We start from the raw sequence: 18,426 nt of genomic DNA on the forward strand, positions 1-18,426 counted from the left end.
TACTTTAGGGCAACTTTAGAAGGATTGTATTGTTAACAGGGCCAGTTGACACCATGTATCGTACAGGAATGTGCTGTGCGTTCCTGTGTGATTCACATACGATCTGGGTGCAGAGCAATTTCAGCCCATTTATATGAGTGGGCTGAAACTTTGACACTCTGCAGCAAAAGTAGTGCATGCGCTACTTTATAAAACGCACAGCAACCAGATCGCATGGTAGTACTTTACTATACAATCCAGTGCAGGAAAATGCACTGCATCTCGCCGTTGTGACTGGGCGTCATATGACGTCCTGTCAAAATAAGCCACTCATGCGGCCGCGGGGCTGCGCAGAGGCGCAATCTGACACCGGCTGTGTCCACAGGACACAGCTGATGAGATATCGCTACACCGGCCCATTCCCAGTGTCATGTGCCCGCTGTGACCAATCACAGCTGATCACGACAATCGTATACAATGGATGGCTTCCTGTCATGCCATCTATTGTATACAATTATGTTGTTAGCTGTGACTAGTCAAGGCAGTCACCTGATACAGACAGGGTCAATCACAGTCCATCTGTATCATGTGATCAGCTTTGCCCAATCACAGCTAATCACAACAAAAGACTGAATTAATCAGTTTAATTCAGTAACAATGATTGCAATTATCAATTAAATACATTGGTATTAGTAATCATAATGTGTTAAAAAAAAAAATCAAGATCACTTGCCCAGAGTAGTTCAAAGTTACTATGGTAACATTGTATTGCTTTGGTCACAGTGTGCTGAAAAATAAAATAGTAAAAAAGAGAAAACATTTTATAAAAAATAAAAGAAATAATAGAAACATTTGAAAAAAAAATACAAATTCAATTATTATTATTATTTGCACCAAAGAAATGTAGCAGAATACATTTTGACCTAAATTTATAAAGAAATTGTATTTATTTGCAAAATTTTATAACAGAAACCAAGAAAAATGTGTTTTTTTTTCAAAAGTTTCAGGTGTTTTTTGTTTTATTTAGCAAAAAAAAAAAAAACTCAGTGGTGATTAAATACCACCAAAGGAAAGCTCTATGTGTGTGAAAAAAATTATAAATATGTCATATAGGTACAGTGTTGCATGACCACGCAATTGTCTTTCAGAGTGCGATAGCACTGAAAGCTGAAAATTGGAATGGCCAGGAAGGGGGTAAAAGTGCCCAGTATTGAAGTGGTTAAGCTAACACTGACACCCGCTGTATATTGCAAGTACAGTGCATTTTGAACACGGTGCAGGAAACATGCACAGAAGGAACACGGGAGAGCTCTTGTCCATAATGGGCATGGTATTGACACAGCTCCAGATGATCCCCATTGTCCCACAATTGATATGATCCAAAAATATGTAGACAATATAAAGGTGAATAAAGCACCTGGACCCGATGGCATACACCCACGGGTCCTTAAAGAGTTGAGTTCTGTCATTTCAAAGCCATTTTTTCTAATTTTTAGGGACTCTTTAATGACTGGCATAGTACCACTGGATTGGCGTAAGGCCAATGTGGTGCCAATATTTAAAAAGGGGTCAAAATCTTTACCAAGTAATTATAGACCTGTTAGTTTAACTTCTATAGTTGGGAAGATACTGGAGAGTTTAATAAAAGACCACATAGATGAGTTCTTGCTGGAAAAAAAAAATTTTAAGCAACAGACAGCATGGATTCATGAAAGACAGAAGTTGTCAAACAAATCTGATTTCTTTTTATGAGGTGAGCAAAACCTTAGACAGAGGGGTGGCGGTGGACGTGCTATACTTGGATTTTGCAAAAGCGTTTGACACAGTTCCCCGCACACGGCTAATGTGTAAGGTAAAGTCTACGGGCTTGGAAAAATCCATATGTAAATGAATAGAAAACTGGCTAAAAGATCGTATTCAAAGAGTAGTGGTTAATGATTCATACTCTGAATGGTCTAGGGTCATCAGTGGTGTACCCCAAGGTTCAGTGTTGGGACCCTTACTTTTAATATAATTATAAACAATATAGGGTCTGAGATTAAAAATCCCATTTCAGTCTTTGCAGATGACACCAAGCTGTGCAATGGAATAACGCCCTTACAGGATGTCTTCAACTTACAAGAAGAGCTCAATGCACTGTTTAATTGGGCAACTATGTGGCAAATGAGGTTTAATGTTGATTAATGTAAGGTTATGCACTTGGGGGCTAAGAATATGCATGCATCATACATACTAGGGGGGTACAACTGGGGGAATCAATGGTGGAGAAGGATCTGGGAGTTCTGGTAGATCACAAGCTTATAAATGGTATGCAATGCCAAGCTGCGGTTTCTAAAGTGAGCAAAATCCTCTCTTGTATTAAAAGAGGTATAGACTCCAGAGAGAGATATCATATTACCCCTGTACAAATCATTAGTAATACCTCATCTGGAATATGCAGTTCAATTTTGGGCACCAATTCACAAAAAGAACATTGGGAAACTGGAGAAAGTACAGAGAAGGGCAACCAAACTGATAAGAGGCATGGAGGAGCTCAGCTATGAGGAAAGATTAGAGGAACTGAATTTATTCTCTCTTGAGAAGTGGAGATGAAGGGGGGATATGATCAACATGTATAAATACATCAGTGGTTCATGTAGTGAACTCGGTGTAGAGCTATTTACCCTGAGGTCATCACAGAGGACAAGGGGGCACTCTTTACGGGTTTCCTGCACTGTGTTCTGGTGTGAACTGGTCCTAAAGGTGTAATAAATCTGTTGCATAATCTGTCCCCTGATCCTGTTTAGTATTGCCTTGCTGTGCTACAGAATCGATAAATCCCCCCCCCCATACCACTCTGCTTATTCCTAAATACATTATTATTTAAGATCCCTTCGATGTTAATCAGACTTATTAACGGCTTTGCTGTATACTTAAATATAAACGTAATTTTATTATTAAAATTATATATTTTGCAGGTTCCTATCTGTTGGATTCATTGGTATTGATTTACTTGGCATTCTAGTCATAACCTAACTAACGCTAAACCTACTCCTACCGCCATTCTAAGACTATTCTATCTAACCCTGCAAGATAATGATGTGCATACTAAACTATTTTGAAGCCGCTCAGGTCCGGTCTCCAACGGTAGCCTCTGTGTGCAGGAAAGAAAGCAGAAAACAACTGGGAAATGCCTGTGAGATGACGTCACTCATAGATTTACTGCCTCTCCTGCACATAGTAGCTGCCCCTGACAGCTTATCCTGGAATAAGTAATATATACAGATCTTTTCTTTACAGGGTTAGATAGCATAGGCTTAGAATGGGGGTGGGAGTAGACTTAGAGGTAACTGGAATTCCCCTTTAATGCAAACCAACTGCTCACTATGCAAAGGAATTTTCACTTTATACAAGAACTCTCCCTAAATTTAGTGAATAAGGTGAAGCTCTGGTGACTTCCACAATTCAATAACATGCAGGCAAAGATACTGTTTGCAGCCTATTTTCCTTTATAAATCAATATCCTTGTCTTCATTGTCGGAAATGCTGGATGATGCTAAATGCCACATTGTGGGTTGACTCCAGTTGAGCTGTTTTTAAAAGGCTCTTCCGTGTCTCTCCAAAAAATTAAGTCAGCAACTACAAATGGGGCAGCACACTGGCTAAGTGGTTATTGGATGCTTTGACAAAATGTTCAAATCAGGTGCTTATATTTATTATTCCTCTCCACAAAAGGTAAGCTGAATCTGACTGGTTGCTGCAGACAGTATATATATGTTCCTCTATTGTCCTCCTTAACTTCCCTTTCTCCTTGTCTCCAAGGCCCTATTCACACTTTGTGTAGTTCCACTCACTATTTTGTGTGGGTGATATTTACCCAATTCTGCCTGTTGAGCATAGGGCAGGTCATGCACTTGAATGGGCTGCCCTATGCACATTTGTTGTGGTAAAGGAGCTCAAGGACCAAACTTTGACCCTGAGCCAAGCACGTTTTTACACACGCATTTTGTCGCATGACAATCACAGCAAATATTATGACAAATGTGCATTGCCTAGGATTTGCCTTTGGTGAACCTTCTCTTTGAACATCCAGCTTTCTGTATGAAAGCAGCATGCAGGATTGAAGATGCCCAAATTAAAAAACCCAAAACTTTTTTTGTATGCCTCTGTATTCCAATGCTTGCCCTGGAAAATTTTAGAGAACACTCATCTGCTTTAAACAATGGCTAAATGGTTAGTACGTCTGTCTGGCAGTACTAGGGTCATTGGTTCAAATCCCAACCATGGTGCCACCTGCCTGGAGGTTGCAAGTTATCCCTGTGCCTGTGTGGGTTTCCTCCCACACTCCAAAGACATGCTGGTAGGTTAATTGGCTCCTGTCTAAATAGGCCCTAGTATGTGTATGTATGAATGTAAGTTAGGGACCTTAGATTGTACGCCCCTTGAGGGTCAGGGACTGATGTGAATGTACAATATATATGTAAAAGCACTGCATATATTGACAACGCTATGTAAGTAACTGAAATAATAAATAATCAGCAGTACTTTCTTCATGCTGTCATAGCATGAGGAAAATATTGCCAATAAATCACAGAGCAGATCTGCACTGATAATCAGGTCACTAATGATCAGTGCTGCCTGTTAGTGCCCATCATTGCTTCATATCAGTGCAGCATCATCAATGCCCACCGCTGCAGCTCATCAAAAGCACATCAGTGAAGGAGAAAAATTACTTGTTTGCAGTTAATTTTTCTAATTTTTTGCTTTTTTTTTGTTTATAGTGCAAAAAATAAAACCCCAGTGGTGATTAAATACCACCAAAAGAAAGCTCTATTTGTGTCACAAAAATGCTAAAAATTTCATATGGGTACAGTGTTGCATGACCGTGCAATTGTCATTCAAAGTGCAACAGTGCTGAAATCTGAAAATTGGCCTGGGAACAAAGGGGGTAAAAGTGCCCGGTAGGCAAGTGCTTAATATAGGGACACTTACCTGTCCATAATTTCACCTTCTGAAGAAAAATAATAAATGCACATTTTGTTCAGGTAAAACAATATGCATTTATTTTTTTTTCCTAAGGAGCCTGCAGAGCATTCCACCTTCAATCCGCAGATCACTGGTGCAATCTCAGACTCCTGCAGATCCTCAGCATACTGTAGCTGCCTGCACTTACCATACGGGCAGGCAGTTACCTGAGAGCAGGAAGATCAATTAACTACAAGAGCCATCACCAGCACCCTTGTAGTTCATTGAGAAGTACAAGCCATCACCTGCAATGCCTGACAGTACTTATAAATATTCATTCACAGGAAACTGTGAATTTATAATGTGGCTCTGTGGGCGGCACCCTGCATGGCCACATTATTTTCAACAAGTGAGTGTGGGGAGAAGTTGTCCCGCCACTGTCAGGAATGGACTAGCCAGCAATGGTGGGACTCACCTGCCTTTTGATCTGCAGTACCAGGGCTGGCCAGCGGATGCTCCCAGCAATCAGAGACTCAACTTTGCAGCCAGCTAACACCTGGAACTGATTATGCTGGGGTATTTAAGGGATGGCCAGACTTGCAGACTCGGCCTTGGTGTTGTGTTTCTCTTGGGCCCTGTATCCTGTTCCTGCTCTCTGTTCCTGTCTGATTCTCTGCTACCTGTTCTGATCCCTGGCTTGTCTGACCATCCCTCTGCCTGACCCTCTGTACTACGCTGCTAGCTACCTGCTGAACCTGGCCTGTGACCCCGACCAATCTCCGCTTGCTCCCCCTGTACCTACCTGCCCAATTGATATTGACCCGGCCTGCCTGACGACGCTTGCTTGTATGTACTGTTATCTGTGGGTGGTTGGTTTGGTTTGTTTGCACTGTATTATGTTTAGTATTGCACTGCGTTTATGTTTGTATTGTTAGTGTTAATAAATTATATTGTTTATCACATATCTGAAGTCTGCGTTTCCCTGCGTCAGTCACACACCTCTGGTCACACCTGGGAGCCCTGACATTACACCAAGGCCAATCCTGACCAGAAGTGGCTGCACAGGGAAGCCATCTTGGCTTGTTGCTGGGAAGGATGGATCTGGATGAGGTTGTGTATTTATATCTGCTAGTGTTTGATGACAGGGAGTATGCTTATCAAACTCTGAAGGAGTATCCCAGGGATCAACTACTAGAATGTATACGGCTCGCTCATGTTCTAGTAGATCAGGGCACAGAGTTCTCTGAGGTGCAGCCTTTGATTGAGGTTTGTGCTGAGTTGGTTTCATCTGGTTCCCCCGAATGCAGGGATGAATTTTTGCCACCATTTAGTGCAGACCAGGTAGAGTCCCTGGTGTGGTTATTAGAGGATGATGTGGGTTACTTTCTGGAGCGTTATTCCACATGTTCACCACAGACACTAAGAGATTGTATAAACGCAGTGCAGTCATTGACCAGACAGGCTTTGTGTAAGCTCAGCTTTGTTCAACCCATACTGCAGACATGGACAGACTTGTTGCACCCAGCCTCAGTCAGCTTACAAAAACCCAGCCCTGCTTCTAACTCTACTCCTGTATTCCCACCAGCTCCTCCAGTTACAGCCCAGTATACTTGGCTATCTACCGCATGTCAGTCCCCTGTTCCCACTCGCTGCACCTATCCTGCCTTTAACCCTGTAAAAAAGCCCTCTGTAGCAACTGCTCCCTCTCCTGTTCCATCCTCCAGTTTTTCTCTGTCTCCAGCTGCTCCATTCGTTTGCAGACCTGCGTTTACTTGCAGTGCTCCAGTAGTTAAAACCAGAAAAAAGCGAAAATTCTTTCCAACCAATACCATCCTGCCAGTATCCAAACCGGTGAACCTGCCTTCCGTGACTCAGCCTGATGCCTCTACTCAGCCTGATGCCTCTCTTCAGCCTGATGCCTCTACTCAGCCTGAAGCCTCTACTCAGCCTGAAGCCTCTACTCAGCCTGAAGCCTCTACTCGGCCTGATGCCTGCATTCAGCCTGATGCCGCTACTCAGCATGATGAACTGATCCAGCCCGACGATCCTATTAGGCCAGTTGACTCGATGCCCGCTGTTGATCCAGATGATCCGGTACCTGATCCAGTGCCCGCTGTCGTGCCAATTGACTCAGAGCCCGCTGTCATACCTGGTGACCCGGTGCCCACTGCCTTGCCAGATGACGCGGTGCCCGCTGGCAAGCCAAATGACCTGATGCCTGGTAACCCAGTGCCCGCTGTCATACCTGGTGACCCGATGCCCGCTGTCGAGCCAGACAATCCGATACCTGATGACCCAGTGCCCACTGTCGTGCCTGTTGACTCGGAGCCCACTGTCGTGCCTGTTGACTCGGAGCCCACTGTCTTGCCAGACGACTCGGTGCCCGCAGTCTTGCCAGACGACTCGGTGCCCGCTGTTCCGCCAGTTGACTCGGTGCCCGCAGTCTTGCCAGACGACTCGGTGCCCGCAGTCTTGCCAGACGACTCGGTGCCCGCAGTCTTGCCAGACGACTCGGTGCCCGCTGTTCCGCCAGTTGACTCGATGCCCGCAGTCTTGCCAGACGACTCGGTGCCCGCAGTCTTGCCAGACGACTCGGTGCCCGCAGTCTTGCCAGATGACTCGGTGCCCGCAGTCTTGCCAGACGACTCGGTGCCCGCAGTCTTGCCAGACGACTCGGTGCCCACTGTCGTGCCAGACGACTCGGTGCCCGCAGTCTTACTAGACGACTCGGTGCCCGCAGTTCCGCCAGTTGACTCGATGCCCGCAGTCCCGCCAGTTGACTCGATGCCCGCTGTTCCGCCAGTTGACTCGATGCCTGCTGTTCCGCCAGTTGACTCGGTGCCCGCAGTCTTGCCAGACGACTCGGTGCCCGCAGTCTTGCCAGACGACTCGGTGCCCGCAGTCTTGCCAGACGACTCGGTGCCCGCAGTCTTGCCAGACGACTCGGTGCCCGCAGTCTTGCCAGACGACTCGGTGCCCGCAGTCCCGCCAGTTGACTCGATGCCCGCAGTCTTGCCAGACGACTCGGTGCCCGCAGTCTTGCCAGACGACTCGGTGCCCGCAGTCTTGCCAGACGACTCGGTGCCCGCAGTTCCGCCAGTTGACTCGATGCCCGCAGTCCCGCCAGTTGACTCGATGCCCGCTGTTCCGCCAGTTGACTCGGTGCCCGCTGTTCCGCCAGTTGACTCGGTGCCCGCAGTCTTGCCAGACGACTCGGTGCCCGCAGTCTTGCCAGACGACTCGGTGCCCACTGTCGTGCCTGGTGACTCGGTGCCCGCCGCTTCGTCTGGGGGCCCGAGACCTGTCGCTCCACCTGGGGGTCCGGCGCCCGCCGCTCTGCCTGAGGGCCCGAGACCTGTCGCTCCGCCTGGGGGCCCGAGACCTGTCGCTCCGCCTGGGGGCCCGAGACCTGTCGCTCCGCCTGGGGGCCTGAGACCTGTCGCTCCGCCTGGGGGCCCGAGACCTGTCTCTCCACCTGGGGGTCCGGCGCCCGCCGCTCCGCCTGAGGGCCCGAGACCTGTCGCTCCACTTGGGGGTCCGGCGCCCGCCGCTCCGCCTGGGGGCCCGAGACCTGTCGCTCCATCTGGGGGTCCGGCGCCCGCCGCTCCGCCTGAGGGCCCGAGACCTGTCGCTCCGCCTGGGGGCCCGAGACCTGTCACTCCATCTGGGGGTCCGGCGCCCGCCGCTCCGCCTGAGGGCCCGAGACCTGTCGCTCCGCCTGGGGGCCCGAGACCTGTCACTCCATCTGGGGGTCCGGCGCCCGCCACTCCGCCTGAGGGCCCGATGCCTGTCGCCCCTCCTGGGGGCCCGATGCCTGTCGCCCCTCCTGGGGGCCCGATGCCTGTCGCCCCACCTGGGGGCCCGACGCCTGTCGCCCTGCCCGGGGGCCCGGTGCCTGCTGCTCCGCCCGGGGGCCCGGTGCCTGTCGCCCTGCCCGGGGGCCCGGTGCCTGCTGCTCCGCCCGGGGGCCCGGTGCCTGCTGCTCCGCCCGGGGGCCCGCTGCCTGCTGCTCCGCCCGGGGGCCCGGTGCCTGCATCTCCGCCCGGGGGCCCGGTGCCTGCTGCCCCGCCTGGGGGCCCGGTGCCTGCATCTCCGCCCGGGGGCCCGGTGCCTGCATCTCCGCCCGGGGGCCCGGTGCCTGCTGCCCCGCCCGGGGGCCCGGTGCCTGCTGCCCCGCCCGGGGGTCCGGTGCCTGCTGCCCCGCCCGGGGGCCCGGTGCCTGCTGCTTCGCCTGGTAATCCGATGTGCCTCTGCCCGGAGTCCTGCCCGATGTGCCTCTGCCCGGAGTCCTGCCCGATGTGCCTCTGCCCGGAGTCCAGCCCGATGTGCCTCTGCCCGGAGTCCAGCCCGATGTGCCTCTGCCCGGAGTCCAGCCCGATGTGCCTCTGCCCGGAGTCCAGCCCGATGTGCCTCTGCCCGGAGTCCTGCCCGATGTGCCTCTGCCCGGAGTCCTGCCCGGTGTGCCTCTGCCCAATGTGCCTCTGCCTGGTGTGCCCCTGCCCGGTGTGCCGCTGCCCGGAGTCCTGCCCGGTGTGCCGCTGCCCGGAGTCCTGCCCGGTGTGCCAGTCTTTGATATCCCGCCAGTTACCAGACCCGGGCGGTGGAACATTTTGCCCAGCTAGGACTGTTTGGAGCGTCCTGAGGCCGCTCCTTGAGGGGGGGGTACTGTCAGGAATGGACTAGCCAGCAATGGTGGGACTCACCTGCCTTTTGATCTGCAGTACCAGGGCTGGCCAGCGGATGCTCCCAGCAATCAGAGACTCAACTTTGCAGCCAGCTAACACCTGGAACTGATTATGCTGGGGTATTTAAGGGATGGCCAGACTTGCAGACTCGGCCTTGGTGTTGTGTTTCTCTTGGGCCCTGTATCCTGCTCTCTGTTCCTGTCTGATTCTCTGCTACCTGTTCTGATCCCTGGCTTGTCTGACCATCCCTCTGCCTGACCCTCTGTACTACGCTGCCTGCTACCTGTTCTGATCCCTGGCTTGTGACCCTGACCATCCCTCTGCCTGACCCTCTGTACTACGCTGCTAGCTACCTGCTGAACCTGGCCTGTGACCCCGACCAATCTCCGCTTGCTCCCCCTGTACCTACCTGCCCAATTGATATTGACCCGGCCTGCCTGACGACGCTTGCTTGTATGTACTGTTATCTGTGGGTGGTTGGTTTGGTTTGTTTGCACTGTATTATGTTTAGTATTGCACTGCGTTTATGTTTGTATTGTTAGTGTTAATAAATTATATTGTTTATCACATATCTGAAGTCTGCGTTTCCCTGCGTCAGTCACACACCTCTGGTCACACCTGGGAGCCCTGACAGCCGCTGTCACATGGAGGGGGGATCAGTGGGGGAGAGGCTGCACATGCTGGAACATGTTACATGCTTCCCCCTAAAACAGGTGGAACACGTAACATATTACGAAGGTGAACTTATCTTTTTTGAGGAGTTTGCTCTTCTCTAGTGATGATTACCTGCAAGGGCAATTGTAGGCATCATGCTACTACTATCATCGCATGAAACAATGGCATTGGAAGTCACTTTACTGCTCTAAAGTGGTTTATTTTAAATGTGCTTTGTGCGAAGCTGCTAAATATCCAGTATAGCAGCCACTGAAATCTGCCAGGGTGCAGCCAAGTCTGCATTAGCCTGTTTGTACAGTAGAGGGCAGTCATAGATTTCAGAGCATGATTTCCAGTTCCAATGCACAGAATTACTTTATTCCAAATGTCATATCTACACATTGAAAGTAAAGCAAGTTTTACTCAGAAATGAGGCCTTCAGTTAGAATAGCAGTCACTTGTGAACCTTCATAATGTCCTATTATGTGCACTTTGGTGTTTCTTTTTTATTCAAGCTGCAGCAATACTCTCACTGTTTAGGCAAATCTCTCTACAGCAATGGAAGACATGTTTTATTCTCGGGGTAAACTGTTTGGGTGGCGATTTACTGCCAGCTCAGGGTAGATTGTGAATGATGCTAAATGAGTCCTTGACCCACAAAAGCACAATATGTGCCCAGCAGGGGCGTCCCTAGGGTTGGTGTCACCCGATGCAGTAACACTTGGTGACACCCCCTCCGACGATCCCCGCAGAATGGATCGGATCTGCGGATTGAGCATAATGGATCAGACTCTGTTCCATTATGCTCCCCAATCCGCAGATCTGATCCATCCTGCGGGGATTGTTGGCTTTCTTTACAACTTACCTTTTCGTGGAGCGTGTCCGGTGTCAACTCGTATAGGTTGAATGCCGACGATCCCCGCAGGACGGTTCGGAGTCTGATCCATTATGCTCCCCAATCTGCAGATCCATTATGCTCCCCAATCCGCAGATCCGGTCCATCCTGCGGGGATCGTCAGCATGCAACCTATACGGGGTGACACCGGACACGCTCCACGAAAAGGTAAGTTGTAAAGAAAGCCAACAATCCCCGCAGGATGGATGGGATCCATCCTGCAGGGATCATCGGCTTTCTTTACAACTTACCTTTTCGTGGAGCGGGTCTGGTGTCACCCCGTGCGGGAGGTGTCACCCGGTGTGGTGCGCACCCCCCGCACCTGTCTCGGGACGCCACTGGTGCCCAGACATGCTTCATGTTCAGTTACAGGTCCAAATTTCTATGGAACTTTACATTTGTCTTCCAAGCAATGCACCCTAAATTTTACTAAAAGCTGTGTTTAGGCATGCAGCTGAGTATGTAAAGAAACATATATATATATATATGTTTGATTTTTGTCCCAACAAAAAAGTGCATTTCGTTCAGTTCTGAGAGTTCCACAAGTCTGCCACAGTCTTGCCTGAATGGACGGGAGACCTAATTTTTTTCTCTGCTGAAGTTAAAGTGTTACTAAACCCACAACAGTCAAATCATCCTGTACGAGGGCCGAATAAAAGGCTCTCAGCCTACCCATGAAGCATTTGTCTTAGCCCAATGTTATTTTTGCTACTCATAGTACATATCTTTTCAAGGCTCCATACCAAATTTCTCACAAATAGCTTTTTCTTTGTTTCAGTTATTGAAGACTGAAGTGCAGAGAGTCATCATTGTCTGAAAGATGGAGCAAGTGAGCAAATGTGCTGTTATCCAATACCTGCTGAAAAAGGGAATGAGTGGGCAGGACATCCACAAGGACATGATGGAAACATTAGGGGAGGATGCCCCTTCCTATTCCACTGTTAAAAAGTGGGTGGCGGAATTCAAGAGAGGGAACCCCTCTGTCCAAGATGCCCCTCGCAATGGAAGGCCAGCAACTGCCTGTATGGAGGAAAACATCACAGCAATCCAGGATCTTATAATGGCAGACAGGCGTGTGACAGAACGTTTCATCGCAGAGAAAGTGGGCATATCCCAGGAACGTGTTGGACACATTTTAGCAGTAGTACTGGACATGCACAAGGTGTCAAGTTGGAGGCTCCTGAGAATGTTGACTGTTGAAAACAAATGGGACAGACAGCAGCTGGGGCGGACTGGCAAGTCATGGGGCCCCTGGGCAATAGAGGATCATGGGGCCCCTGTGTCCTTGTCCAAACTCAAAAAAGCCTATGAAAAAGGTACCAGGGGCATCTCATGGGGCCCCCCTACTGACCCTGGGCCCTCGGGCAATGCCCGAGTTTCCAAATAGTCCGCCCCTGGATAGCAGGTATTGGATAACAGCACGTTTGCTCACTTTCTCCATCTTTCAGACAATGATGACCTTCTGCGCTTCAGTCTTCAATAACTGAAACAAAGAAAAAGCTATTTGTGAGAAATGTGGTATGGAACCTTGCAAAGATAAGTACTATGAGTAACAAAAATAAAATTAGGCTAAGGCAAATGCTTCATGGGTAGGCCGAGAATTTTTCAGGCACCCCTTGTTTATGCAGTAAAACATGCTTGTTATAATCACTGTGGAACCTAAGGGATTAATCCTCTGCATTGTGTAGAAGGGCCATTTGATCCTGACTTCTCTGTTCCTCCCCTTTTTCAAGCGACCACCTCTTATCTCCTGATAAGACAGACTGAACCGTAGGCATTTTGCACATGCTCAGTTTAGTGTGTATTGCTAGAGAGGGTTTTTTTTTCTTGGGAGAGTGGAGATCTCCTATGTGATCAGCATCAGGGCCAATGAGCACTGGTCAGACAGAGGTCAGGGGTTTTGCATCCTCCTAGAGCAGAAATAAAACTCCTCCTACAAGCTTTAGCTAGTGCTTGACTGAACACTGATAGATGTCACAAGACTGCAATAACTGCTGATGGGAAAAGGTATTTAGCAGTTTATATTTACTAAAATAATTGCATTTCTATGTTGTGTGTACTGTGGGAGACCAGATATAGTGAATGCAGGATCCTGGGTTTAGTAACACTTTAAAGTGGTATTAGACCCAAAACTAAAAATGTAACATATTGCAGCTTACTAATAATTAGATGTAGTGGCTGTATTAGTTTTCTTTTTTAGGCATTTCCCCTCTGTTTCCACCTGGTGATCTGGCCAGTTACACACCTCCTGAATTACAGTGCTCCTGCTCTGGATGAAGGAGTACAGGGTCTGCTTTGGACAGAAAAATTGTCAGTCTAGGGGGAGCAGAGTGTCATAGTTGGATACACCAACAAAATTGAAGCCACACTCTAGATAACAGTTTTCAGACAGTTACAGAAACAATTTTATTTTCCTTTTTAGAGATAAAGGCTTTAAATAAAATCTGATTATTGTAAGCACTCCTGTCAGTGGGAAACATTTTGTCTAACCCCTGTAATTGCTACATCTTGGCATGTTTTGGTATTGAAAAATATGGGCAGAGAATATTGCTCAGAATGCTTCACAATGGTAATTTTAAGCTACCTAAGTCACCTGCTATCCAAAATGACATTTTTCGGTACAAAGGTCTTTTTTAATTATGTAATTTTTTTATATTTTACAATTTATAGGGTAAAAGACAAGGGCAGAGAATTCTCCGTGGTCACGTACCACGAGCACGCAAGTTATCATTCCTCAGCATGTCTCGCTTTACTGGGCTTTCCTCAACTGTCACACCAACCATGGGCAGTGTCTCTTCCCTTCTTCCAAGCTCAGATGAGATGCCAATATCCTCAGATGGTCTTCAAGATGGTGGAGAGGACATAGAATCTACTGTTAATAGTTCTGTTCATACTTCAGCAAAAGTGAGCAAAGAAGAAGATGAAGAACCTCTGTCTGACTGTAAGTATTTTAGAACTGCATGTGTTAAAAAAAACTAAATGGTTATTGGATGCTTTGTCAAAATGTACAAATCAGGTGCTTATATTTATTATTCCTCTCCACTAAAAGGTAAGCTGAATTTGACTGGTTGCTGCAGACAGTATATACATGTTCCTCTATTGTCCTCCTCAACTTCCCTTTCTCCCTGTCTCCAAGGCCCCATTCACACTTTGTGTAGTTCCACTCACTATTTTGTGTGGGTGATATTTACCCGATTCCGCCTGTTGAGCATAGGGCAGGCCATGCACTTGAATGGGCTGCCCTATGCACATTTGTTGTGGTAAAGGAGCTCAAGCACCAAACTTTGACCCTGAGCCAACAACGTTTTTACACACGCATTTTGTCGCATGACAATCGCAGCAAATCTAACGGCAAATGTGCATTGCCTAAGAATTGCCTTTGATGAACCTTCTCTGTGAACATCCAGCTTTCTGTATGAAAGCAGCATGCAGGACTGAAGATACCCAAATGAAAAAAAAACAAAACTTTTTTGTATGCCTCTGTATTCCAATGCTTGCTCTGGAAAAGTTTAGAAAACACACATCTGCTTTGAACAATGACTAAATGGTTAGTACTTCTGCCTGGCAGTACTAGGGTCATTGGTTCAAATCCCAACCACGGCACCACCTGCCTGGAGTTTGCATGTTCTCCCTGTGCCTACATGGGTTTTCTCCAGGTACTCCGGTTTCCTCCCACACTCCAAAGACATGCTGGTAGGTTAATTGGATCCTGTCTAGATTGGCCCTAATATGTGTATGTATGAATGTAAGTTAGAGACCTTAGAGTGTATGCCCCTTGAAGGTTAGGGACTGTACAATATATATGTAAAGTGCTGCGTAAATTGACGGCGGTATATAAGTACTTGAAATAAATAAAATAAAAAATAAATAAACAAGCCCTAAGAAATGGTATTCAAACACAAGTCAAGTGCACATACTGTGACCTCTGTTTAAGGCTAAACTCAAAATTTCTAAAAATGTTAGAATGCATGCTCTGTATGTGAACTGCCTTACCCTTCAATAAATTAGTCATTCTTTTTAGAGAGTCTTGTGATCCGTGTACCCCTTCCAGATAGTATAACCATGTCTGGACCTCCTCTGCAATTATCTGCTGACCAAAATAAAGGAGCAGTAGTGCATTGATTATCATCACTCTGGACTCTCCTTCTGTTCTCTTAAATAATCTAGACTGACTTCTTCTGTCAACATGTTGGACAGACAGTTGTGTGCAATGCAACATTTACTGGGTTTTTTTTGCCTTCCTCTGGATCAACTGTGGGTATAGGATTATAACTTTTTTTTTAATGGTTGAACTGGTTGGACTTTTGTCTTTTTTAAGCCAGACTAACTATGTAACTATGTAATTATGTATGTAACATACTTTGATTGGTTCCTAAAGCTTCATCTCCCTCTCCCCACCCACTGTGCAAGAGATTACAGAATAATATAAAGAGAAACTTATACCAGTGACTTTAACAAAAATATATTTAACACTTTTTTTTCTATGTGCCTGGAATTCAGCATTAAAAGTAATTGTGCATTTTAGAGATCAAAGCAAATTGATGGAGATCCTAATGAAAAAAATCCTGCGTGTGTACCTAGTTTATTAGGTCTGCCAAACCCTTGCCACAGCATGTGTAGATGCAGCGGGCAGTATCTCCAGGGCAGTGGATAAGGGGGTACCACCAGTCCTCCTGTATGGGGTCCAAGCCAGCAGAGGGGCCCAGGATACCTGGGTGAATTGGATGTTGGCAGGAAGGGTGATCGGCCCTGTGTGTGTGTGTGGGGGGGGGCAATTATTGGAACTGATCCCCTGTGTGGCTCTCTCTGCAGCAGCTGAAGGCTGGCTTCTTCTCCTCTCCCTCCCTCTGGCTTTCAGCTGCTGCAGAAAGAGCCATAGAGAGGCACAATTCCAGTAAATGTCACCCGCTGCACCCATCACCCTCGCTGTGCACCATTCATTTGCTCCCACTGCCCAGGCCCCCCTGTGCGCCCCCACCCCTGCAGTGTTGCTGGCTTCCCTGCTCTCTTTCCCTGCTGCAAGCACACAATAGGATCTTTCACGATGGAGAGTGGGAGAAGGGTCTGGTAAATATTTCGCATTTACCAGTCCCTTCCTTTCCTGAATGAACACAAAGAGTGATCAGTACCATAATTGAAGCATAGTAAATGGTGTTTTTTTTGGGGGGAGTGGGTGTTGTCAGGTGGGCTGTATAGTGCCCTGTGGATTCTAACAGCAGTCATGAGTATCTCTAAAGGCATGTTTTGCCAAAATGTCATTAAAACCTAACACATCCTGTGCCTACAACATCACATTACAATACTTAAGTCTGGTTATGATGTTGGAAGAATGCCGGATTTATGAGCTTCTTTCACTGTCTCCAATACTGATGGATACTTATTATTTAGAGACATATGCCAAATCTGCAGACATTGTGCTGTCTTATAAATAATGACCTTGAATTACCTACATGTCTCTCCGCAGTAATCAATATACTGTAGATGGAGTTTGCATATTAATAGAAAACAAAGGATGTGTTCTGTGTTATTCAGTGGCCTTTAGACAAAGACTGCATTTATTTTCCATAGGCTAATTATGGCAATGTAAAGTATACAAAGAAAAAAATCATTAAAATAACTGGATAGTAACCATACACAGGTGGCTTCTCATCAATCCATTAAACTTCAGGCAGTGTGGTCTCCCTACCCTACAAGGGTTAAATGCTTGTTAGATTTAGGGGTAGATCTAGGATTAGGGATATAGAAAGAATACTTGCCTTATTCCTCAGTCCATCAACATACTTCCACACTGTGCGATTGGATCCTGCAGCCTCTTCTCTAGGGCAATCTGGCCGGAGGTTGCACGCTGACATAGCATATAATGCAGGACTAAACGTCCTTTGGTTTACATGAGAACAGCAAGGGTCCAACCACAAACTGAAGCATTGGAGACAAGAGTAGGTCAGCAGCTGCCAGTGGAGTGAATAAAGTATTACAGCCTAGACTACCCCCTAGATTTAGCAAGCATTAACCTTTGCCACATGGGAGCCCTTTGTAATTCTCAGAGATCAGCTTTAAATTATCAATGTTTCAAAAGATCACCGAACATGCACATCTACTGGATACATTATGTTGGCTGCTCCTTATGTAGGGATGATCCTGCAGCTCTGGTTTATCTCTTTTTATGTCAAACATAAATCAATGAATCTCCGATGTAGACTTCATCAAATACTTATAGATACATCAATGGGGTCAATGGACATGTACTGTATCTTTTTTAAAGCGGTGATATAGCATCACATTCAGTGTTCCAGCTTACCATTCTTTTTTTTACATTAGGTAAATATAAAATTTTGTATATGAATATTTCAAATGTAAATTTAAAACCAAAAGGTTCCTTTCCTCAAACAGGTCACTGTCTATTCTAAGCTACGTCACTGAAAGAAAAGCCTCAACCTCAAATTTTCACATACAACCAGACATGATGCTGCCCTTGGCACACCTCAATTATGATGCTGTTTTTACTAGTGACACCCCTTGTGCCATGTGATTAGTTTTGTGAAACTGTCACCTTGCCCATTGGGAGGGTCTTTAAATACATAAAGACAAATTCTGATTTGTTGATATTGGCTACTGGGATTGGTCTATATTAATAAGCTTGGGTTGCAAGCAGGGGCAGACTGACAACTGATCATGGCGCCCCTGTGTCTTTGTCCACACTCAAACCACACCCAAAAAAGCCTATGAATGGTACCAGGGGCATCTTATGGGGCCCTCTACTGACCCTGGGCCCTCGGGCAGTGCCCGAGTTTCCAAATGGTCAGTCCGCCCCTGGTTGCAAGTTAAGTTGACAAGTCTATATGAAAATAAAAAAGACACACTGCAAGGGAAGGAATACATCTGCGCATTCATAATTTATCAGTTTTATTTTTATTGTACGTAAAATGCCAGCTGCTGTTTCATGTGTAAGTGTGCTAAAAATTCCAAAGCATATTTCATTGCTGTGTGATTTTTGTTTTTAAATAGTTGAATCAACTATATTAAAATGTCACTGTTTAATGCTTTCAGATATGCAGACCTTGCTGAAGATGATTGGAGACAGGGTTAGTAAGGAATTAGCTGAAGAAGAAAGTCAATCCAAGTACAAGTTAAAAAGGTACCTATTATACATTCATAACACTGAAGACCAGGGGCGGAGTGACAACTCATGGGGCCCCCGGGCAATAGGGATCATGAGGCCCCTGTGTCCTTGCCCAAACTCAAAAAAGCCTATGAAAAAGGTACCAGGGG

The 18,426-nt window shown here is 46.8% G+C and overlaps 1 protein-coding gene across 1 annotated transcript in view; it reads left to right on the forward strand.

Moving 5' to 3' along the window:
* CCDC60 (coiled-coil domain containing 60) overlaps positions 1-18,426 on the forward strand; it is a 238,204-nt gene that overhangs the window by 198,432 nt on the left and 21,346 nt on the right. Inside the window, exons 9-10 of the mRNA XM_089677358.1 lie at positions 13,828-14,098; positions 18,205-18,292. Coding sequence (XP_089533484.1) covers positions 13,828-14,098; positions 18,205-18,292 — 359 coding nt within the window. The remainder of the gene's footprint in view (positions 1-13,827; positions 14,099-18,204; positions 18,293-18,426) is intronic.

This window comes from Staurois parvus, unplaced genomic scaffold (genome assembly GCF_062004578.1).
Source record: "Staurois parvus isolate SC_StPar_1 unplaced genomic scaffold, SC_StPar_1.0 ptg000014l, whole genome shotgun sequence".
Taxonomy (NCBI): domain Eukaryota; kingdom Metazoa; phylum Chordata; class Amphibia; order Anura; family Ranidae; genus Staurois; species Staurois parvus.